The sequence below is a fragment of the Prunus mume genome, linkage group LG2 (assembly GCF_029339155.1).
Source record: "Prunus mume cultivar Tortuosa linkage group LG2, ASM2933915v1, whole genome shotgun sequence".
Lineage (NCBI taxonomy): Eukaryota > Viridiplantae > Streptophyta > Magnoliopsida > Rosales > Rosaceae > Prunus > Prunus mume.
In genome coordinates, this window is record NC_142699.1 from 21904949 (window position 1) to 21921109 (window position 16161).

Below are 16161 nucleotides of genomic sequence, written 5' to 3' on the forward strand. Positions count from 1 at the left end.
GACGTGTTGTCCAAGAAAAGTAATTAAAGGAGTTGAAACCAATAGAGATATTGGTGTAGAGGCTGGGTGAGAATTCTGGAATGAAGAGGAACCTTGTGAAGAAACTTGATGTAAGATATGCTATGGAGAAACATACAGAATAAGGTATAGACCGTTGTTATTCTTGCCCGAAGTAGAACCTTATTGGTTAACCTATCATGTATACAAAAACTAGGAGCATCAAAGGTAATGAGGCAAATATTATTCTTGCACAACTGATGAATTGATAATAAGTTAGCTTTGAGCTGAGGAACATGAAAAATAGTAGAAAGTTTAAGGCAAGAAGAAATAGCAGCATGGCCAATATGGTTAATTGCCAAACTTTCCCTATTACCAACTGTCACTTGCTTAACTGAATCACAATGAGTTGCATTATCGAGACGAGAAACATCAGACACCATGTGATGTGATACACCACTGTCAACAATCCACACTTGCTCTGGAGAGTAGAAGGTATGTGCAGTCATAGCTGACAACTAAAAAGATGGTCCTTGCCCTTGATATGCATAATTGGATCGATGAAAACAGTCCAAAGCACTATGCCCACACTTCCACAAATTTGGCATTCAACAACATAACATGAAGACTTAAAATTGCCATTAACATGCCTATGATTGCAATTAGCAACGGTATGACCACGTTTGCCACAAATTTGACACTCTGGGACAAAAAATGACTTATGAGCAGAAGAAAAACCAGAATGACCTCCTGAAAAGTGCTAACCCATGAAACTTGTTATGAGAAAATTTCCTTATACCATAGGAAGCATTAGAGGCATTGCTACCACCAGAAAAAGATCGAGAACTAGAATAACCTTGACCATGAGAAAAACGATGATTTGATCTACTGGAGTTGCCAAGAAAGCCAACATGAGGAGTAGGTAGTAATCATATACTAGAAACAGTGCTAGAAGACGAAGAATGAGAAGCCACCATTGTTGTATGAGATGAAATTCATGCTTCTGCAGTCTGTTCAGCAACCAACAACTGCGCTCGGAAATCTATTGATGAATCACGAGCAATAAGAATCGTCTTAATCATGTCATATTCATAAGGGAGACAATTAAGAATAGCGATCATGAAGTCATCGTCAGAGATCTTAATTGCAGCATAAGCTAATTGATCACGAATGTGTTTGAGTATCAGGAGATAACGTTCTATTGTATCAACTCCCTTTTGAGTGGTCTGCAACTCGGTTTTCAAGTGATTGATTCTCACACGAGAAACTGATGCATAGCGATCAAAAAGATGAAGCCAAGCCTCACGAGCAGTCTTGCCTCCAATGACATATTCGAGAACTTCATCAGATAAAGTGGCAATCATCAAGTTAAGAAAATCCTTGTTAGTGTGAATCCAATTCTTGTAGGCAGCGGTAATTTCAAAGGTCCCTCCTTCGTTGTCAACAATTGCAAATTTGGGAGGAGGAACGATAGTACCATCAAAATGGCAAAAAAGATCGTAACCTTGAAGCACGGATTCGAGTTGAAAACTTCATTTCAGGAAGTTATCCTCACCAAGACCAATAGTAATAATACCCAAGAGACCTTCAACTGTGATTACAGAAGATGCCATTGAAAATATCAAACCCTAAATAGAAGATGAGAAAAGGAGATTTGACACAATTGTTTCAGAGAAATTCACAGAACAGAGGAGAAGAGGCAAGAGTCAAGAATCAGGAAACATAAATCCCCAATTTTAAAGAACCCTAACTTTCAAGATTGAGAAAAAACTTCTAAGAGTGAAAGTAGAATCTGAATCCACACACGAAGACGAAGAAGAAATCAAGCGGCAGCAACAATGCCGAAGAACATAAAAAAAGGAAGAGATGAAGAAGAATAATAATCTAGAAGAAGAATATTTGAGAGAATGTTTCTGATTTTATTTATGTTAATCTATATTGTTATAATGAATCGAATCTCTTATAGCAGCTAACACACTGCTAATCGACTCAATAGAGAGCACGTGCCTTACAGATGACTCATTAACTAACTAACTCAGTCTTTACATTTAACAAAATAGAGTCCCCGAGTAAATTAGATTCAATCATCAGATATGAAAGTTGTCTTCTCGTTGCTCTGATTCGCACCCAAAAATACCCTAAATTCGACCTCCATCTTCTTCTTCTTCCTCCTCCTCCTAAGGTTACAGTTGCCCAATAAATGCTATTTTAATTTTAATAATTATTATTTTGTTCTTTTTTCTCTTTTATTTTTATGTATTAGATGAGATTACCCTCAAAAGTTCAGGCATATGGCATTCACCTGATTTTTTAACAGACAGTTAGATTTAATTTATTAAAAACTAACAGTGGGGAGTAAATTGACGAGAAAATTTAATATAAGGGCTAAATTGGCTAAACAAATAGTTAAATGTGATAATTTCGACAAACGGGATAGTTAAGGGGGTATTTAGTAAAAAAAAAGCCCTTATTTTTTGGCAAAAGCCATTCATTTTGCATGAGATTCGGTCTATGGTCCACTAGCACATGTGCGCTAAAACTTTATAGAACTGCTTGGCACGTGTGATATAAAAAACAAAAACTGTGTTTCTCTTGCGTGCGTATGACATGCCTTTTTCCTTCTTTTTCTTTTGCCCCAAGCAATAAAAAAGAAGTTTCAACGGGATACTCTACGAATCTTAAAATCATACAAATCATACAAATCAAACTCTAATTCAAACCACGTTGTAGGAGAAAATTTACAAAACCAAATACAAAGATGATTATATATAACCATATGCAAGCACACTCTTTGTATAAAGGAAAATCCATTTTTGGATTCCAGAATTCATGGCTAGTTTCCATTTACAAGCACACTCTTTGTATCTGAAATTGTTGAACAGATAGAATTAATAAGGATAAACAACATTATCTTCTGCTAATATTTATACTTAAGGAAGAAACTGCCAGCTCATCCTGTTGGGCCCCATCTAGCCACCGTCCCGTTTAAGTTGCGCGGTAACCCGAAATTGAAGGAGGAGCAGTAACTTAAAAATTAAAGTAAAAAATAAAAAGAGGGAGAGCGACAGTTCGGGTTTTAACTTTTTAACCAACCTAAAAAACCCGCGGTTTACAACCAATATTTAGAGATATCAAAACACATTGAAACAAAAACCTTAATAAGAAAAAACCAAGCGAGAATTTGTAGGGATAGTTTTTATTTTTTCCTTCTTTTTCCCGTCAATTTGTTTCTTATTTTTATTTTTGTCGTTTTGGTGGATTGGTGGTGGTGTGGGTGGTCTTGAATGGTTTTCAGTTCTCACACAACCACCCCGGACCTCTGTTTCTCTCTGTCTCTCTGTCTCTCTGTCTCTCTGTTTCTGTTCTTCTCCTTGATAGATTTCTTTCATTAGAATTTGAGAGCTAGATTAATTCGCACGTGCGTGCATGGTTAGTGCGCGCCATTTGTACGTGAAGTTGCAGAACCCATGCAAACCTATCCAACGTAAAAGTTGCATTGCATGTGCAGGTTCTTGTTGCTTTTCATTTTTGGCGTTGTATGGAAACTTTGCCTTATTGCCTTTTATATAGGGTTGGTTTTCGGTCAAGGTTATTTCATACTTTCGATGATTCTTCTTCTGCTTTTGCTTCTTCTTTAATCTATTTTCTTTTCTGGTTCTCATTAATTTTGGTGGAATTACAGAGAAAATTTGAAAGGACGAAAAGTTGATAGAACGATAAAGGAGGAGGAGAGGTACTTATTGATAAAGGGAAGGAGAATTATGGAAGAAACTGATGAACCTCATCCTCCTGACGAACAAGCAGCGAGCTCGACGCAGCATGACCAGACCAATGGATCGCCGCCGCCGCATGAGCAGAGTCCCGAGCAGAACAAAGCACCGCCAGCAAACACCCCAACTCCACCATCATCACCGCCGCCTGCGCAAGCCGCGCCGCCTCCAAAATCAGAGACTCCGCCTCCATCATCTCCACCGCCTGCTCCGAAAGCTTCTCCACCTCCTAAAGCTGCACCGCCTCCGTCATCTCCGCCACCATCATCTCCTCCGCCTTCATCACCGCCGCCGTCTTCTCCACCCCCAAATTCACCACCACCGTCTTCTCCACCATCAAAGGCACCCACCCCTTCTCCTCCTCCCCACTCGCCACCACCGTCAACCTCATCATCAGGAACACCACCATCAGGAACACCACCTTCTGCTCCAGCTCCTCCGCCTAGTACTACTCCTAATAAAGCTCCTGCACCATCCTCCGGTGGTTCGTCATCTCCATCACCCCCAACTGATTCGTCACAACAAGGAGGCTCTCCTCAATCCCCACCCACTGACTCTCAGTCCCCTCCAGCATCCCCCCCACCTCCGGCGAACCCTGACGGCACAATCCCAACCACCAACTCCACCGCCCTATCTCCTCCTAACGTTCCTACCCCTCCAACAGTTTCAGGAACCACACCTCAGCCCCCTCCTCTGTCTTCTAATTTCACCCCCACACTGTCCCCTCCCTCAAACTTAAATTCAACTAAGTCTTCAGAGGACACGGGAGGAAGTAGCAGTAGGCATACGGGCACTGTTGTGGGGTTGACTCTAGCTGGAGTTTTCCTCGTTGCCTTGCTAGCTCTCATTTTTGTGTTCATAAGGAGGAGAAAGAAGCAGGCCCAAGTATACCCCCCCAATTACTTGCCTCCCACCCCTGGTCCTCCTGGCAGTAACTTATCGGGTACGCGAAAAGATTGTTGGCTAATCGATATACAAAATACATCAAGATCAATGTTGTGCCTAGACTATGTGGTTAAAAGAGTCTTAACTTTTGTGGTGGTGCAGGTGGATATTATCTTGCGCAGCAACAGAGTCCTGCAACTTCTGGTCCCACAGAAAGCTTCTATTCAAGTGGGCCGCCGGGACGTTCTTCTTTTGATAATAGCTATCAAGCGCACAGTGGAGATTCTGGTCTCATAGCTGCTACTAAAGTCCATTTCACGTATGAAGAGTTAATGGAGATAACCAATGGATTTTCTCGTCAAAATGTTCTTGGTGAGGGTGGTTTTGGATGTGTTTACAAGGGTTGGTTGCCGGAAGGGAGAGTTGTGGCAGTGAAGCAGCTTAAGGCTGGTAGTGGGCAGGGAGAGAAGGAATTCAGGGCAGAAGTTGAGATTATTAGTCGCGTGCATCATCGTCACCTGGTCTCTTTGGTGGGATATTGCATCTCTGACAATCAAAGATTGCTTATATATGAATTTGTTCCCAATAAAACTCTTGAGCACCATTTGCATGGTATGTGATTGATACCAAAAAAAAAAAAAAAAAAAAAAGCTCTGCTTTTGATGACATCTTTTACTTGTCATAAATTTGGGTTCTTGTGTTCTCTTTGTCAAAATGTTGATTTGTGATGATTTCAGGTGCCGGAATGCCGGTGTTGGAATGGACCAGAAGAATGAAGATTGCTTTGGGGTCTGCAAAGGGATTGGCGTATTTACATGAAGATTGTATGTACCTGTGCTGCTGCATTCTCTCCTCACTAGTTTATACTATTAAAAATGGAAGTGCTCTCTTTGTGACTTTGTGCGCAAGTAAACTGATACATTCAATACTGAATTTCTCTTTCAATCCATATTATCTGATTTTGTCTTGTTCTCCTTGCTTGATCTGTTTCTAGGTCATCCAAAAATTATTCACAGAGATATTAAATCAGCAAACATTCTGTTGGATGATGTTTTTGAGGCACAGGCATGTCTATCCAGTCCTGTTCTTTTGTTGAACTTAATTCTTCTTTTGTTGAATTTAATTTGGTGACATGGGCAGTGGGGTTCTAGTTTCTGATTTTAGAATTTCTTCGAGCACAGGTTGCAGACTTTGGGCTTGCCAAACTTACAAACGATACTAATACTCACGTTTCGACTCGAGTCATGGGAACATTTGGGTGAGCAAGAGCTGGGTGGAAATATAATACTGTACTGCTTAAGACCGTTCCTTGGAATTTATGTTCAAGTTGGCTTTCAGGTACATGGCACCTGAGTATGCATCAAGTGGGAAATTGACAGACAGATCAGATGTGTTCTCATTTGGAGTTGTGCTTCTAGAGCTTGTAACCGGGCGTAAACCTGTTGACACGAGTCAGCCTCTTGGGGATGAGAGTTTGGTTGAATGGGTAAGGACATTTTTACCTCTCTATAACATGTTACAAATTAGTTGTTCACAATTCAAGAACGTGCTGTCCAAAATTTGGCAGGCTCGTCCGATCCTCCTTAAAGCCCTTGAAACTGGGGACTTGAGTGAATTGGTGGATCCTCGGCTTGAGAAGCATTACGTGGAGGGTGAAATGATCAGAATGATTGAGGCAGCTGCGGCATGCGTACGTCATTCTGCTCTTAAACGACCAAGGATGGCTCAGGTGATACTAATAAAAAGCAGCACTAGTAGAAGTAGTTGATTTGCTTCTTTTTCAGGCTTGAGCCAGTCTAATTTCAAATTGTTTTTCAGGTGGTGAGAGCATTGGACTGCGAAGGTGAATTGTCTGATCTGTGCAATGGAGTGAAAGTTGGGCAGAGCACTGCATATGACTCTGGGCAGTACAATGAAGACATTGTGAGATTCAGGAGAATGGCATTAGGCAGCGAAGGCAGCTCAGAGTATGAAATGTCAAGCAGAGAGTTCACCACCAGAGAAATATCTGGACCCCAAAGTGTATGGACTCGCCCCGATTCAAGCGACGAATCAGAAACTCGAGCCTTTACAACCCGCGGTGGTGAGAAGGGACTTAGCGGCACTCAAGGCAGACACAACTTCTAATTTCTGAATGTTAATCTAGTCCATGGTGCACACCAGAGAGAGAGAGAGAGAGAGAGAGAGAGAGAGAGAGCTGCACTCAGTTTTTTTAAGATAAAAAAAGAAAAGAACAGAAAAAAAAAACACCCTTGTTTGACTTAATCTGACATATTAGTGTGTAAATTAAGGCTAAGCTGCTGCTTCTTTTTTCTTTTTCATTTTTCCTTGATGAAAGGCACTATATTCTCTAGTTCCCTCAAAGCATTAGCAGCGGGGAAGCTCGTAAAGTTTACTCAAGCTACTTTTTAGTCATTAATATAAAACAATCTGTATTGATAGTAGAGCAATAAGATTTCAGTTTGCTCATATATATTAGCCTCCAGAACTTCCATACTTATGATCATCAAAAAGAAATAGAACATGTCTAAAGCAGATATTCGAGCAACGAACATGTCTAAAGGAATTATCTAGGTGTCCTTAGTTGAAAATGAAATCTTCACTTCAAAATCGATGATAATCTGTCAATTTATGCCTTTGTGAACTGTCTGATTTGTCTCCCGTGTTAGCTGGATCAACTTGTCTCTCAATTTCTTTGCCTGAATGTCTCTGTTTGCCTATGGTACGGACAAACGCATTGCAAGTAAATGTTAGAAAAGTGATCAAAGAAATTGTTCTTACTTGCTATTGACATGATTTCTTATGATAGTTTCAAATATAAGCAGAAGTTTCTTTCACAGAATCTTACCTGAACCTTAAGGATGTTTAGGACATTTCCGTCAAATGTGGTAACATTGGCATCAACTACTTGAAGCCCTAAAGAATCCATATTCTCCATCAAATTTGCAAACCCGCCTCGGCTCTGCTCATAGAACAACTTAATCAAACAATCTCTTTTGCCAATCTGGTTCACTTCCACTTGCACCTAAGAGACAAGGCGGCACGTAAATGAACAGAACATTTGATACATTATGCATAGTAGGGATCGTGAACTCTTTCACTAAATCAGCAGACATATACCGAATGTATAAGTTGGAACAAGAGTAACTGCTTAAGTGTGATGCTAAATTCATAAGTACTCATACCGCTGTTGGACTCTTTTGAACAAAACTAGAGGAACCCTGTTTGTGCTCTGTAGAAATCAAGCAAATGCTGCCTTCTTTTCTCATGTCTGAGGCCAGAATTTTCACATCTGCTTTGTTCTTTGTCAAGTCCTCCTCCTCTTCGATTTCCCTGAGCTCATCTTCAAGTTCTTTCACCTTCTTCTTTAACTCTTCAATATATTCAACGGCATCTCCTATAATAGCAGGTATATCCATCTACAAGAAGTCAATAAACGAATAACAAGACCAAATGTTAGTAAGATCAAAGAAAAAAGAGGTTGTCCCTGGAGTCTTTCACAGATAAGATGATCTTAACCTTGCTTATCTTCGGGACTAGAGCACGTAGAGCAAAGTGTCCGTCTTTAATCCTGCTCCTCCTATTCCTCTCTGCGAAAAGATTCTTGGATTGGTACTGCCCGCTTCCTGTCTTCCTGGTCACCTTTGCCTTATGTTTCTCTACTACACTGCCACTGCCAGAAGCCAAGCCTGCCTGTTGCTGCAACAAGTTGTCACCACGCCTGGACTTTCTAGAGCGCGAAGATAACAATGGATGTTCACTCGAAGGATTTGAACCGCTGGATGATCCCTCAAGGATAGGACAGGAGGTAGTTTGGGAAACTGATGAGGGGAAAACTTGTGGCCCGGGAATGAAGTTTGCCAAATTCAAAGAAGGTAGCAACTTTTCTGGGCTCTCTTCTGGCAATGGATCAACATGGAATTCATTAAGGCTTGCACTGGCATTGAGGTTCACAATGGCATAGTCATGTGTAGCCATGGGTTCTTGTTTTAAAGAGTTATTGAATGGGGCCATAAACAACTCTAACATCTTTTGATTTTCAGGAATCTGAAAAGTGAACTTCATGTTATTCAAAGTTGGACGAGAAAATATAAAGCGCTGTCTTCTGATGATTAGAAAAGAGAAATAAAAACCTTACATTCTTTGTGGAAAAGAGCTCAATGAGGTCACTTAGCACAGGGATCAACACTCGGGTACCAACGTAGTCCTGTCAAAACAACATTAGTCCATGTTAAGCAGAATGTCTATGCTATTTAAGATCCATCTACTGCATATAATAAACAATTCATAGAGGCACTTTGAGGAGCCTTGGAGCTGTGGGTCTTTGTTTCTAGGAAACTGGCTTTGGGATAGAGAGCACAGAGTGGGTGATTCTAAAATTTTCAATAAAAGCTAAAGCAGTGAAAACAATACAACTATTTCCACGGTCTCGTCTTAAAACGGTGGTCTTTTTCAACCTTTACAATGATGATTTGTTGATTGTGATGTGACCAACCTCAAAAGCCCATATTAAGAAACTCAAAACTGTTTGGTTGCTGAGAAAAAGTCATCAGAAAAGAACGAAGTGAGAGGCATTTTGGGTTACCCACGTGTGATTGTGAAGGATTTGAACCCGAGGCATTGACATGACCACTAAGCCACCTGGGTTGTGCTGATATGATCACCTCCGAATGAATCCTGAGTTCAATCTCACATATCAGAAACAAAAAATCTCTTGGTCTGTTCACGCCAAAACTCAAACACATAAAATGCGAGCCAAAATCAGAGACTTTACCCAGAGTAGAGAGGCATAGAAGAAGGCAGCTGGGAAAGAGCCTCACAAGCCTTTGTCCTAATTGGGTGCTTAAGGAAGCCATCCCTGCAAAGTTTAGCAGAGTGGGACTCTCCTTCTTCCTCTTTGACATTAACACAGTCATACTCATACCCACCACCACAACAGCAACCCATCATTTCAATAAACCTACAAATTTCAGCAAACACACAAAAAGTTCAACAGATTCAAAAAAAGATGGAAACTTTTGATGTGGGTTACCTTTTTTTTTTTTATGTGGGGTTTTATTGGAAATAGCTGATGATATTACCTAGAGGGATCATCGCCAAGTTTCCACACAACACAATAGTCCCATTGCTTGGACTCAACAAGGGGTCTAAGCGACTCAGCAACTCCCTCCAAATTTCTCATTGATTTGTCTCCTTTTGCAATACTTGCAGTGAGTGAGTCCAAGACTAATTGTGTAAGCTTTGCCTTGTGTAGTGAGTTTAGTGAGTGGCGAATATATATTAGTGTGGCACTGCCGACTTACCATGTTGCTTTTATATAACAGGTTCAACCCAAATAATTTAAAGGCACATGGTACACGACAATGCTAACCAACTCCTCTGCTTTTGAATTGGGAGTGTATCGTTTTACTCAGAGGCAAATCTGTGACAGGGGGAATCTGATACCAGCAGGGAAGAGAGAGAGAGAGAGAGAGAGAGAGAGAGAGCGAGCAGCGACAGTTTTGACTGACTACCAAAATCATTTTACAGAACGACCATCGAATGGTTCAAAAGCTCCAATGGAATTGAAAGCTACCCATAACTGAAAATATTTCATTTCTTGGGCAAAAAGAATGTGGGTAATTGGGTTCATGACACCTTGCATTTATAATTTTGTTCATATACACATAATCTTTTAAGTGCTGAAGCAGTCTTTAAGCTTAATTGCTGGAATTGTTAGACAAAAAATGGTTTTCAATTTCAATGCAATAGCAAATCAGTCATATACTTAATTGTGCAAAGAAATCTGGTATTGAAATCCACATTTGTGTCAAAATCACCTTGTAAGGCTTGTATAGTTGAGGGTGGTGGTGGATAAAAATAAAATTGTGGGGCAAAGAAAATTTGCACAGTATGGTATATATCCGTATATGTTGTCTGCCTTAGCAGGACGGTTACAGTTCTCTGATAATTCCTCAACTACCAGTACATCTGCTAGAGGCGGTTGTCTACGGAAAAGCAAGTCACAGAATTGAGGTCTTGATGGGCCTCAGGCCCAGCTACTTTATGACAGCCCACAAAGCCCAGTTGAAATGCTTAGATACCCTTGTGGGTTAGGTTTTCTGCATTCAACTTGACATTCTTTCTTTTATGAGATCAATTACTTTTATCAGAGCCTTTGTTTTGTTACTGATGAGGGTTTAGTCTTTGCCTCAAGAACATATCAATGGAAAATCACATGCAATGATTATGTACGTTTGTATCACAATACCTTATAACATCAGTACGTATCAATACTTTTAAGGAAGTTGCAGAGTTGGAAATTATAAATAAATAAAAAAGGAAAAAGAAAACAGAGAAGAACAGAGAAAACGAGAGGACTAATTTAATTTTGACATATATGCCAATCCGGCTACTACAAGTTACTGATGATCCCATCCTTACGTGTGACATCATCATGCAATTCATCCAGTTGCTCGGGGCTCTCCAATCACAACATGATCACCAGGCTGCTTCATTTCACCTTTCATGTGAATGTGATGATCACCATTTCCATGATGTGGTTTGCTGTGATTGTTCATGTATCCTCTGCTCTCTGATCTGCTGCCATTGCCATTTGGGATTTTCTTGTCAAACCCGAATTCGATGTCCGCGTCTTTTGGGGCACGAAAACTGGGATTATTATTATTCCCAAACTCCATGTGGTTATGATCCACGACAGCTTCTTTTTTGCTGGGACGAAGGTTGTGCGCCGGTTGCTTGTTGGGTTTTGAGTTATGGAGGCGGCGGTTGCAGAGCCGTCCAAGAAAGCAAGCAATGGCTGATATGACAACTATAACGGCCAGCACAATGAAAACCGTCCCAAATGAGCCATTTGAATGGTGGGAAGACGACGGCTGTCCTCTCACGTTGTTTGGGTAAACAAGAGCAGGCTGTTGTTGCTGAGGCTGCAAGGAGGACATGGTGATGATGGTTTTTTATTTGCCACTTGGGGATTGGGATTGGGATAAAACAGAGAATATGGGATGGGATTTGGGGGCTAATTAGTATTATTATGAAGGCTGTCTCTGTACGTAGCTGTTGTTCTTTGAGTGCAGACAAAGGGAGACTTGTGTTTACTCAGGAGCCAAGCAAGAACATTAATATGAATATGGATTGCCTGTGAGATGAGGTTATGTTGTGTATAATATTAACATTAATATTAAGATTGGGGGTTCAAATGTTTGGGTTTTGAAATCAAGAAAGGAGCAAACTTTCTTTAATAAAGAGAAAAACTAAAGAGATTCCTTGCTGATCTCTCTTTAGTCTTTACTGCTGAAGAAGGAATTTAGGAGCTGCAAGAGATTGCTTTGTATGGAGAGAAAGCAAGATTTTGGAGGCTTTGGACAGCACATTGCTTCTTCTCAAAAGCCCCTTGGAAAAAAGTAGCATTTGTTTGATAGGCAGGCAGGCTCTCATATAATTTGTACATATATATGATTGGGTGAATGGATGGTCATCATGGAAATCAGTACAAACAAACAATATAATTGAGCACCTAGCTAGTGTTGATCTAACTGTCATTGGATTTCAATTGATTTAATATGTGCATCCAAAAATTCTACAAACAAGTTGTGGGGTTCTCCAAAGCACCCTTATGAGCTTAATGGCCGGGGACATCTTTATTCCTTTTTCTTTTTTAGGCAAGGATTATGCTAGCTAGCTAGGTGGGCTGAGCTTGATTTTAGGTCTTTTTGATCATCAGAGCAAAGCAATATGCAAAGGATAATGTTAGGGCTTATCGCATTTTTATATCACGTTATGTACCACATTTCTAATAAAGGTGAAGAGCACCAATACAATAGGGTCCACCTCTATTAGAGATGTAGTACACAATGTGGTAAGCCTAAAATTTTTCATATGCAAAATTCTTGTTGGGTTAACTTGTATGGGTTACAAGGAGGAGACATGTGCAATTTGAATGTCCATATGGGTAAGAGTGGGTGTAGGTGAGAAAGCAATGTCGTTACTTACTTCTCACACTTCCTAAATTATGTTTTGAATGTCGAAGAGTAGGCTCAAATGTGTGAATCGAACTAATACGTGGGAGCTCTGGTCAATCCCAATCCTATGGGCGTTGTTGGCTGGTCAAAAGGTGTGTTTACCCAAACTGACACCAAGGCTGAAGTGGGACCACAATGCATAACACCTTTTAATTATTCAATTGAAGAAGAAGAAGAAGAAGAAGAAGAAGAAGAAGAGGAGGAGAAATTATAATGACCAAACCTGTAGCAAAACGAAAAGGAAATTACCCTCAAACCAAAGCATGCACAAACTACTGCAAAACCAAAACCAAAACAACACATATATCTACTACTACCTGTAGCTAACCCTTCACGCATAAAGTCATCCCAAATTTAAACTCAACTCCATTAAATAAATACTCAACATCAAGCTTAATTGGGATCCCAAAAGAATTAAAATGCCAAAGGAATTTGATCATCATCATCATCAGCTCCTCCACTCCAAATTCTCACTCTTCCTTCTCTATCTTCTCTCACCCTCAATAGGTAAATTCCAATGCATGGCATGCCATGACACATGCCCTAACTAACTAAAGTTTCCATAACTATTATACTTCAAGTTTAACCTAGGGTTTTAAATTCTTACTTTTGTAGGTTCAACAACCGCAGTAGCGGCACCAATCGGAATCTGCTACGGCCGAGTAGCCAACAACCTCCCACCACAGGCCGCCGTCCTCCAAATCCTTCAAACCAACAACATCTCATCCGTCCGTCTCTTCAACACCGACCCCGCCACCCTCCAATCCTTCTCGTCCACCCCAACAATCCGCCTCACTATCGGGGTCCCCAACGAGCTCCTCCCCACCCTCGCCTCCGCCACAGTCCTGGCTGCCCTTGCCTGGCTCCAATCCAACATCCTCGCCCACATCCCCCCCAACCAAATCCACTACCTCGCCGTCGGCAACGAGGTCTTCCTCAAAGACCCTTACTACATCCCCCACGTCCTTCCCGCCATTCTCAACCTCCACCAAGCCCTCCAAACCCTAGGCCTCTCCCAAACCATCAAGCTCTCTTCCCCGCAAGCCGCCTCCGTACTATCCGCCTCCTACCCTCCCTCCTCCGCCTCCTTCGACCCCTCCCTCCAACCCTCTCTCCTCCCCCTCCTCCACTTCCTCCGCGACACAAACTCTCCCTTCATGGTCAACTCTTACCCCTACTTCAGCTACTTAAGCAGCCATCCCTTCGTCTCTCTCGATTACGCGCTCTTTCGAGCTTCCGGCGCCGGTGAGGTCGTTCTGGACGGTGGGTTGGCGTATAGTAATCTCTTCGACGCGAGTGTGGATGCGTTTGTGAGTGCGATGGAGAGGGAGGGAGTTGCCGGCGTGCCTGTGGTGGTTTCGGAGACAGGTTGGCCGACACGTGGAGGGGAGGCGGCGAGCATTGAAAATGCACTGGCGTATAATGCTGAGGTGGTGAGGCGGGCTGTGGAAGGGGTTGGGACGCCCAGGAGGCCAGGGGTGGGCGTGGAGGTTTTCTTGTTTGACCTGTTTGACGAGAATGAGAAAGGAGGTGAGGAGTACGAGAAGCATTTTGGAATTTTTGGGCCTGATGGGCTTAGGGCTTACGGGCTTAGTTTTAACTGAACATGGGCCTTATGGTTTTGAGGACGGGGCCCGCACTTCAATGCCAATAATGGATCTCCGTCTGGAATTTCTGGCTTCATTATGGGCCCACGCGTTGTATGTTCAGTCGTTTTGTCAGATGCATCAATACTAGAGTGACGTGCCGTTATTCATATTGTCGTCTTCCTTAATCTAATTACTTCACTCTCTTTTAGATTCCTTTGTGAAAATAATGAAGGTGCAAATAGTGTTGGTTGTTATGCGTTATTTTTATCGAACTTATCTTTTTGGAATCTCCTAAAATCGTTGAAGATGTACTAGTAGATAATCTTATGTAATAGTGTTACACGAACATTACTATTTCAATGTTCACACTTGTAAGGAATCAATGTTTGTTTTTCAAATTATAGAGAGAGAGGCCAGAGGCGAAGAGATGCTCTGATTCTTTTTCCTTTTTCTTACTCTCCAAGAAAATAATAATAGAGAGAGAGGCCAGAGGCCAGGAAGGAAAGGAATATGAATTTTATTTTTGTCTCTATCATTATAAAGAGAACCCCTGAGTTCTCCACCCAACCCAACCCACGGTGTATTTTCATTGAGAGATGACAATTCCACGCTTGGATCTTGACACTTCTATGCCCAAATAGTATTTGAGGCCACCTTGGTCCTTGATATGAATTTTTTAATGAAGGACTCCCATGAGAGATTTAATGGAGGCTGGATCATTGCCTGTAATTATAATGTCATCAACATAAATCAATAAAGCAGTGAAAGATTAGCCATGTGACTTGGTGAATAGAGAGTAGTCTACATTGGATTGATTAATCCCGCCATTTTTATAGCATTGGAAAATTTGGAAAACTAGTTTTGTGATGCTTGTTTAAGTACATATAGTGACTTGTTGAGTAGACACATAAGATTCTCCCCCTATCGACGAAAGCTCGGTGGAGGAAGCATATATACTTCCTCATCAAGATCTCCGTGGAGGAACACATTTTGGACGTTGAGTTGGTGGAGAGGCCAATGTCGAGCAGCAACAATAGCAAGCAAGCATAGTGACAAGTTTGGCAGTGGGGGAGAAGGTCTCATGATAGTCAAGGCCTTCTTGTTGGGTGTAGCCTTTAGCCACTAAGTGAGCTTTGTTAACACTCAATGGTGTCGTCCTAACGATGTTTGATTTTATACACCCATTTGCAACCAATGGGCTTGTGCCCATAAGGCAAGGACATGAGGGTCCATGTGTTATTTTGCTCCAAAGCAGTAATCACAGCAGTCATGGCTTGTTACTAATTGGGGTCATGCACAACTTAATCATAAAAAGTGGGCTCTGTTTGACTTAAAATAATAACTAAGAAAGAACAATGTGCGGGTGATAGACAAGCATAAGAAACAAAATTTGACAAGGGATAACGAGTACCTTTCATAGAACTTGGCATAGAGTTGGACGATAGAACCTTGGTATGCAACATAGCATGAGACACTTTATAATTACGATGCCAAATATGAGGTCGTGTAGGACGAGTGGAGTGACGGGTTGGTTCAAGATGAGGAGATGGGTGAGCTGTCACCGAGGAATCCAGTTCTGTGGGAGCAGAAGTGACGGGAAGAGTTGGAGGAAGAGAAACCGGCCCCAGCGAGGCAAGATGAGTGGAGTTATGGTGGTTCGCATGAATTGTAGAAGAATTATTAGATTCATCCATGGGAATAACAGAAGGTGACTCCTCCACTGAAGGATGGGATTAGTCAAGATGCTATGAAACATCAGGTTGATGAGGAAGTGTGAAGAATAGATTCGTACATGGCTCATAAGAAGAGTCTATGCATGGCAAAACAATTAGGTTTGGTTGTGTGTTACATGCAGAATTTGAATAAGGAAAAACATTCTCATAAAAAATGACATCACGA

At 41.4% G+C, this 16161-nt stretch overlaps 4 protein-coding genes across 6 annotated transcripts; 2 read left to right on the forward strand and 2 right to left on the reverse strand.

Moving 5' to 3' along the window:
* The first annotated feature begins 3156 nt into the window (after positions 1 to 3156).
* On the forward strand, positions 3157 to 6966 carry LOC103321809 (proline-rich receptor-like protein kinase PERK12). Of its 3 annotated transcripts, none has more exons than XM_016792047.2 (9): positions 3157 to 3585; positions 3680 to 4710; positions 4815 to 5264; positions 5390 to 5476; positions 5647 to 5717; positions 5834 to 5910; positions 5991 to 6138; positions 6220 to 6381; positions 6471 to 6966. In XM_016792047.2, exons 1-9 carry the CDS (start codon positions 3536 to 3538, stop codon positions 6777 to 6779), a joined length of 2385 nt encoding a protein of 794 aa, XP_016647533.2. In that variant the 5' UTR covers positions 3157 to 3535; the 3' UTR covers positions 6780 to 6966. The 3 variants fall into 3 exon arrangements, with proteins under 3 accessions (XP_016647533.2, XP_016647532.2, XP_008221869.2); XM_016792046.2 differs by having other exon boundaries at positions 3157 to 3568; XM_008223647.3 differs by having other exon boundaries at positions 3157 to 3505.
* Positions 6967 to 7102: 136 nt separating this feature from the next.
* LOC103321810 (basic helix-loop-helix (bHLH) DNA-binding superfamily protein) lies at positions 7103 to 10007 on the reverse strand. Its single transcript, XM_008223648.3, has 8 exons — positions 9734 to 10007; positions 9427 to 9612; positions 9242 to 9329; positions 8791 to 8859; positions 8172 to 8699; positions 7838 to 8071; positions 7501 to 7677; positions 7103 to 7369 (listed from the first exon to the last, which is right to left on the reverse strand). Exons 1-8 carry the CDS (start codon positions 9832 to 9834, stop codon positions 7277 to 7279), a joined length of 1476 nt encoding a protein of 491 aa, XP_008221870.2. The 5' UTR covers positions 9835 to 10007; the 3' UTR covers positions 7103 to 7276.
* An 847-nt stretch (positions 10008 to 10854) lies between these two features.
* LOC103321770 (uncharacterized) lies at positions 10855 to 12032 on the reverse strand. Its single transcript, XM_008223602.2, has one exon. It carries the CDS (start codon positions 11591 to 11593, stop codon positions 11096 to 11098), a length of 498 nt encoding a protein of 165 aa, XP_008221824.1. The 5' UTR covers positions 11594 to 12032; the 3' UTR covers positions 10855 to 11095.
* A 954-nt stretch (positions 12033 to 12986) lies between these two features.
* On the forward strand, positions 12987 to 14641 carry LOC103321811 (glucan endo-1,3-beta-glucosidase-like). Its single transcript, XM_008223649.2, has 2 exons — positions 12987 to 13180; positions 13289 to 14641. The coding sequence occupies exons 1-2, from the start codon at positions 13093 to 13095 to the stop codon at positions 14275 to 14277; spliced, it is 1077 nt and encodes a 358-aa protein (XP_008221871.2). The 5' UTR covers positions 12987 to 13092; the 3' UTR covers positions 14278 to 14641.
* Positions 14642 to 16161: the final 1520 nt, after the last annotated feature.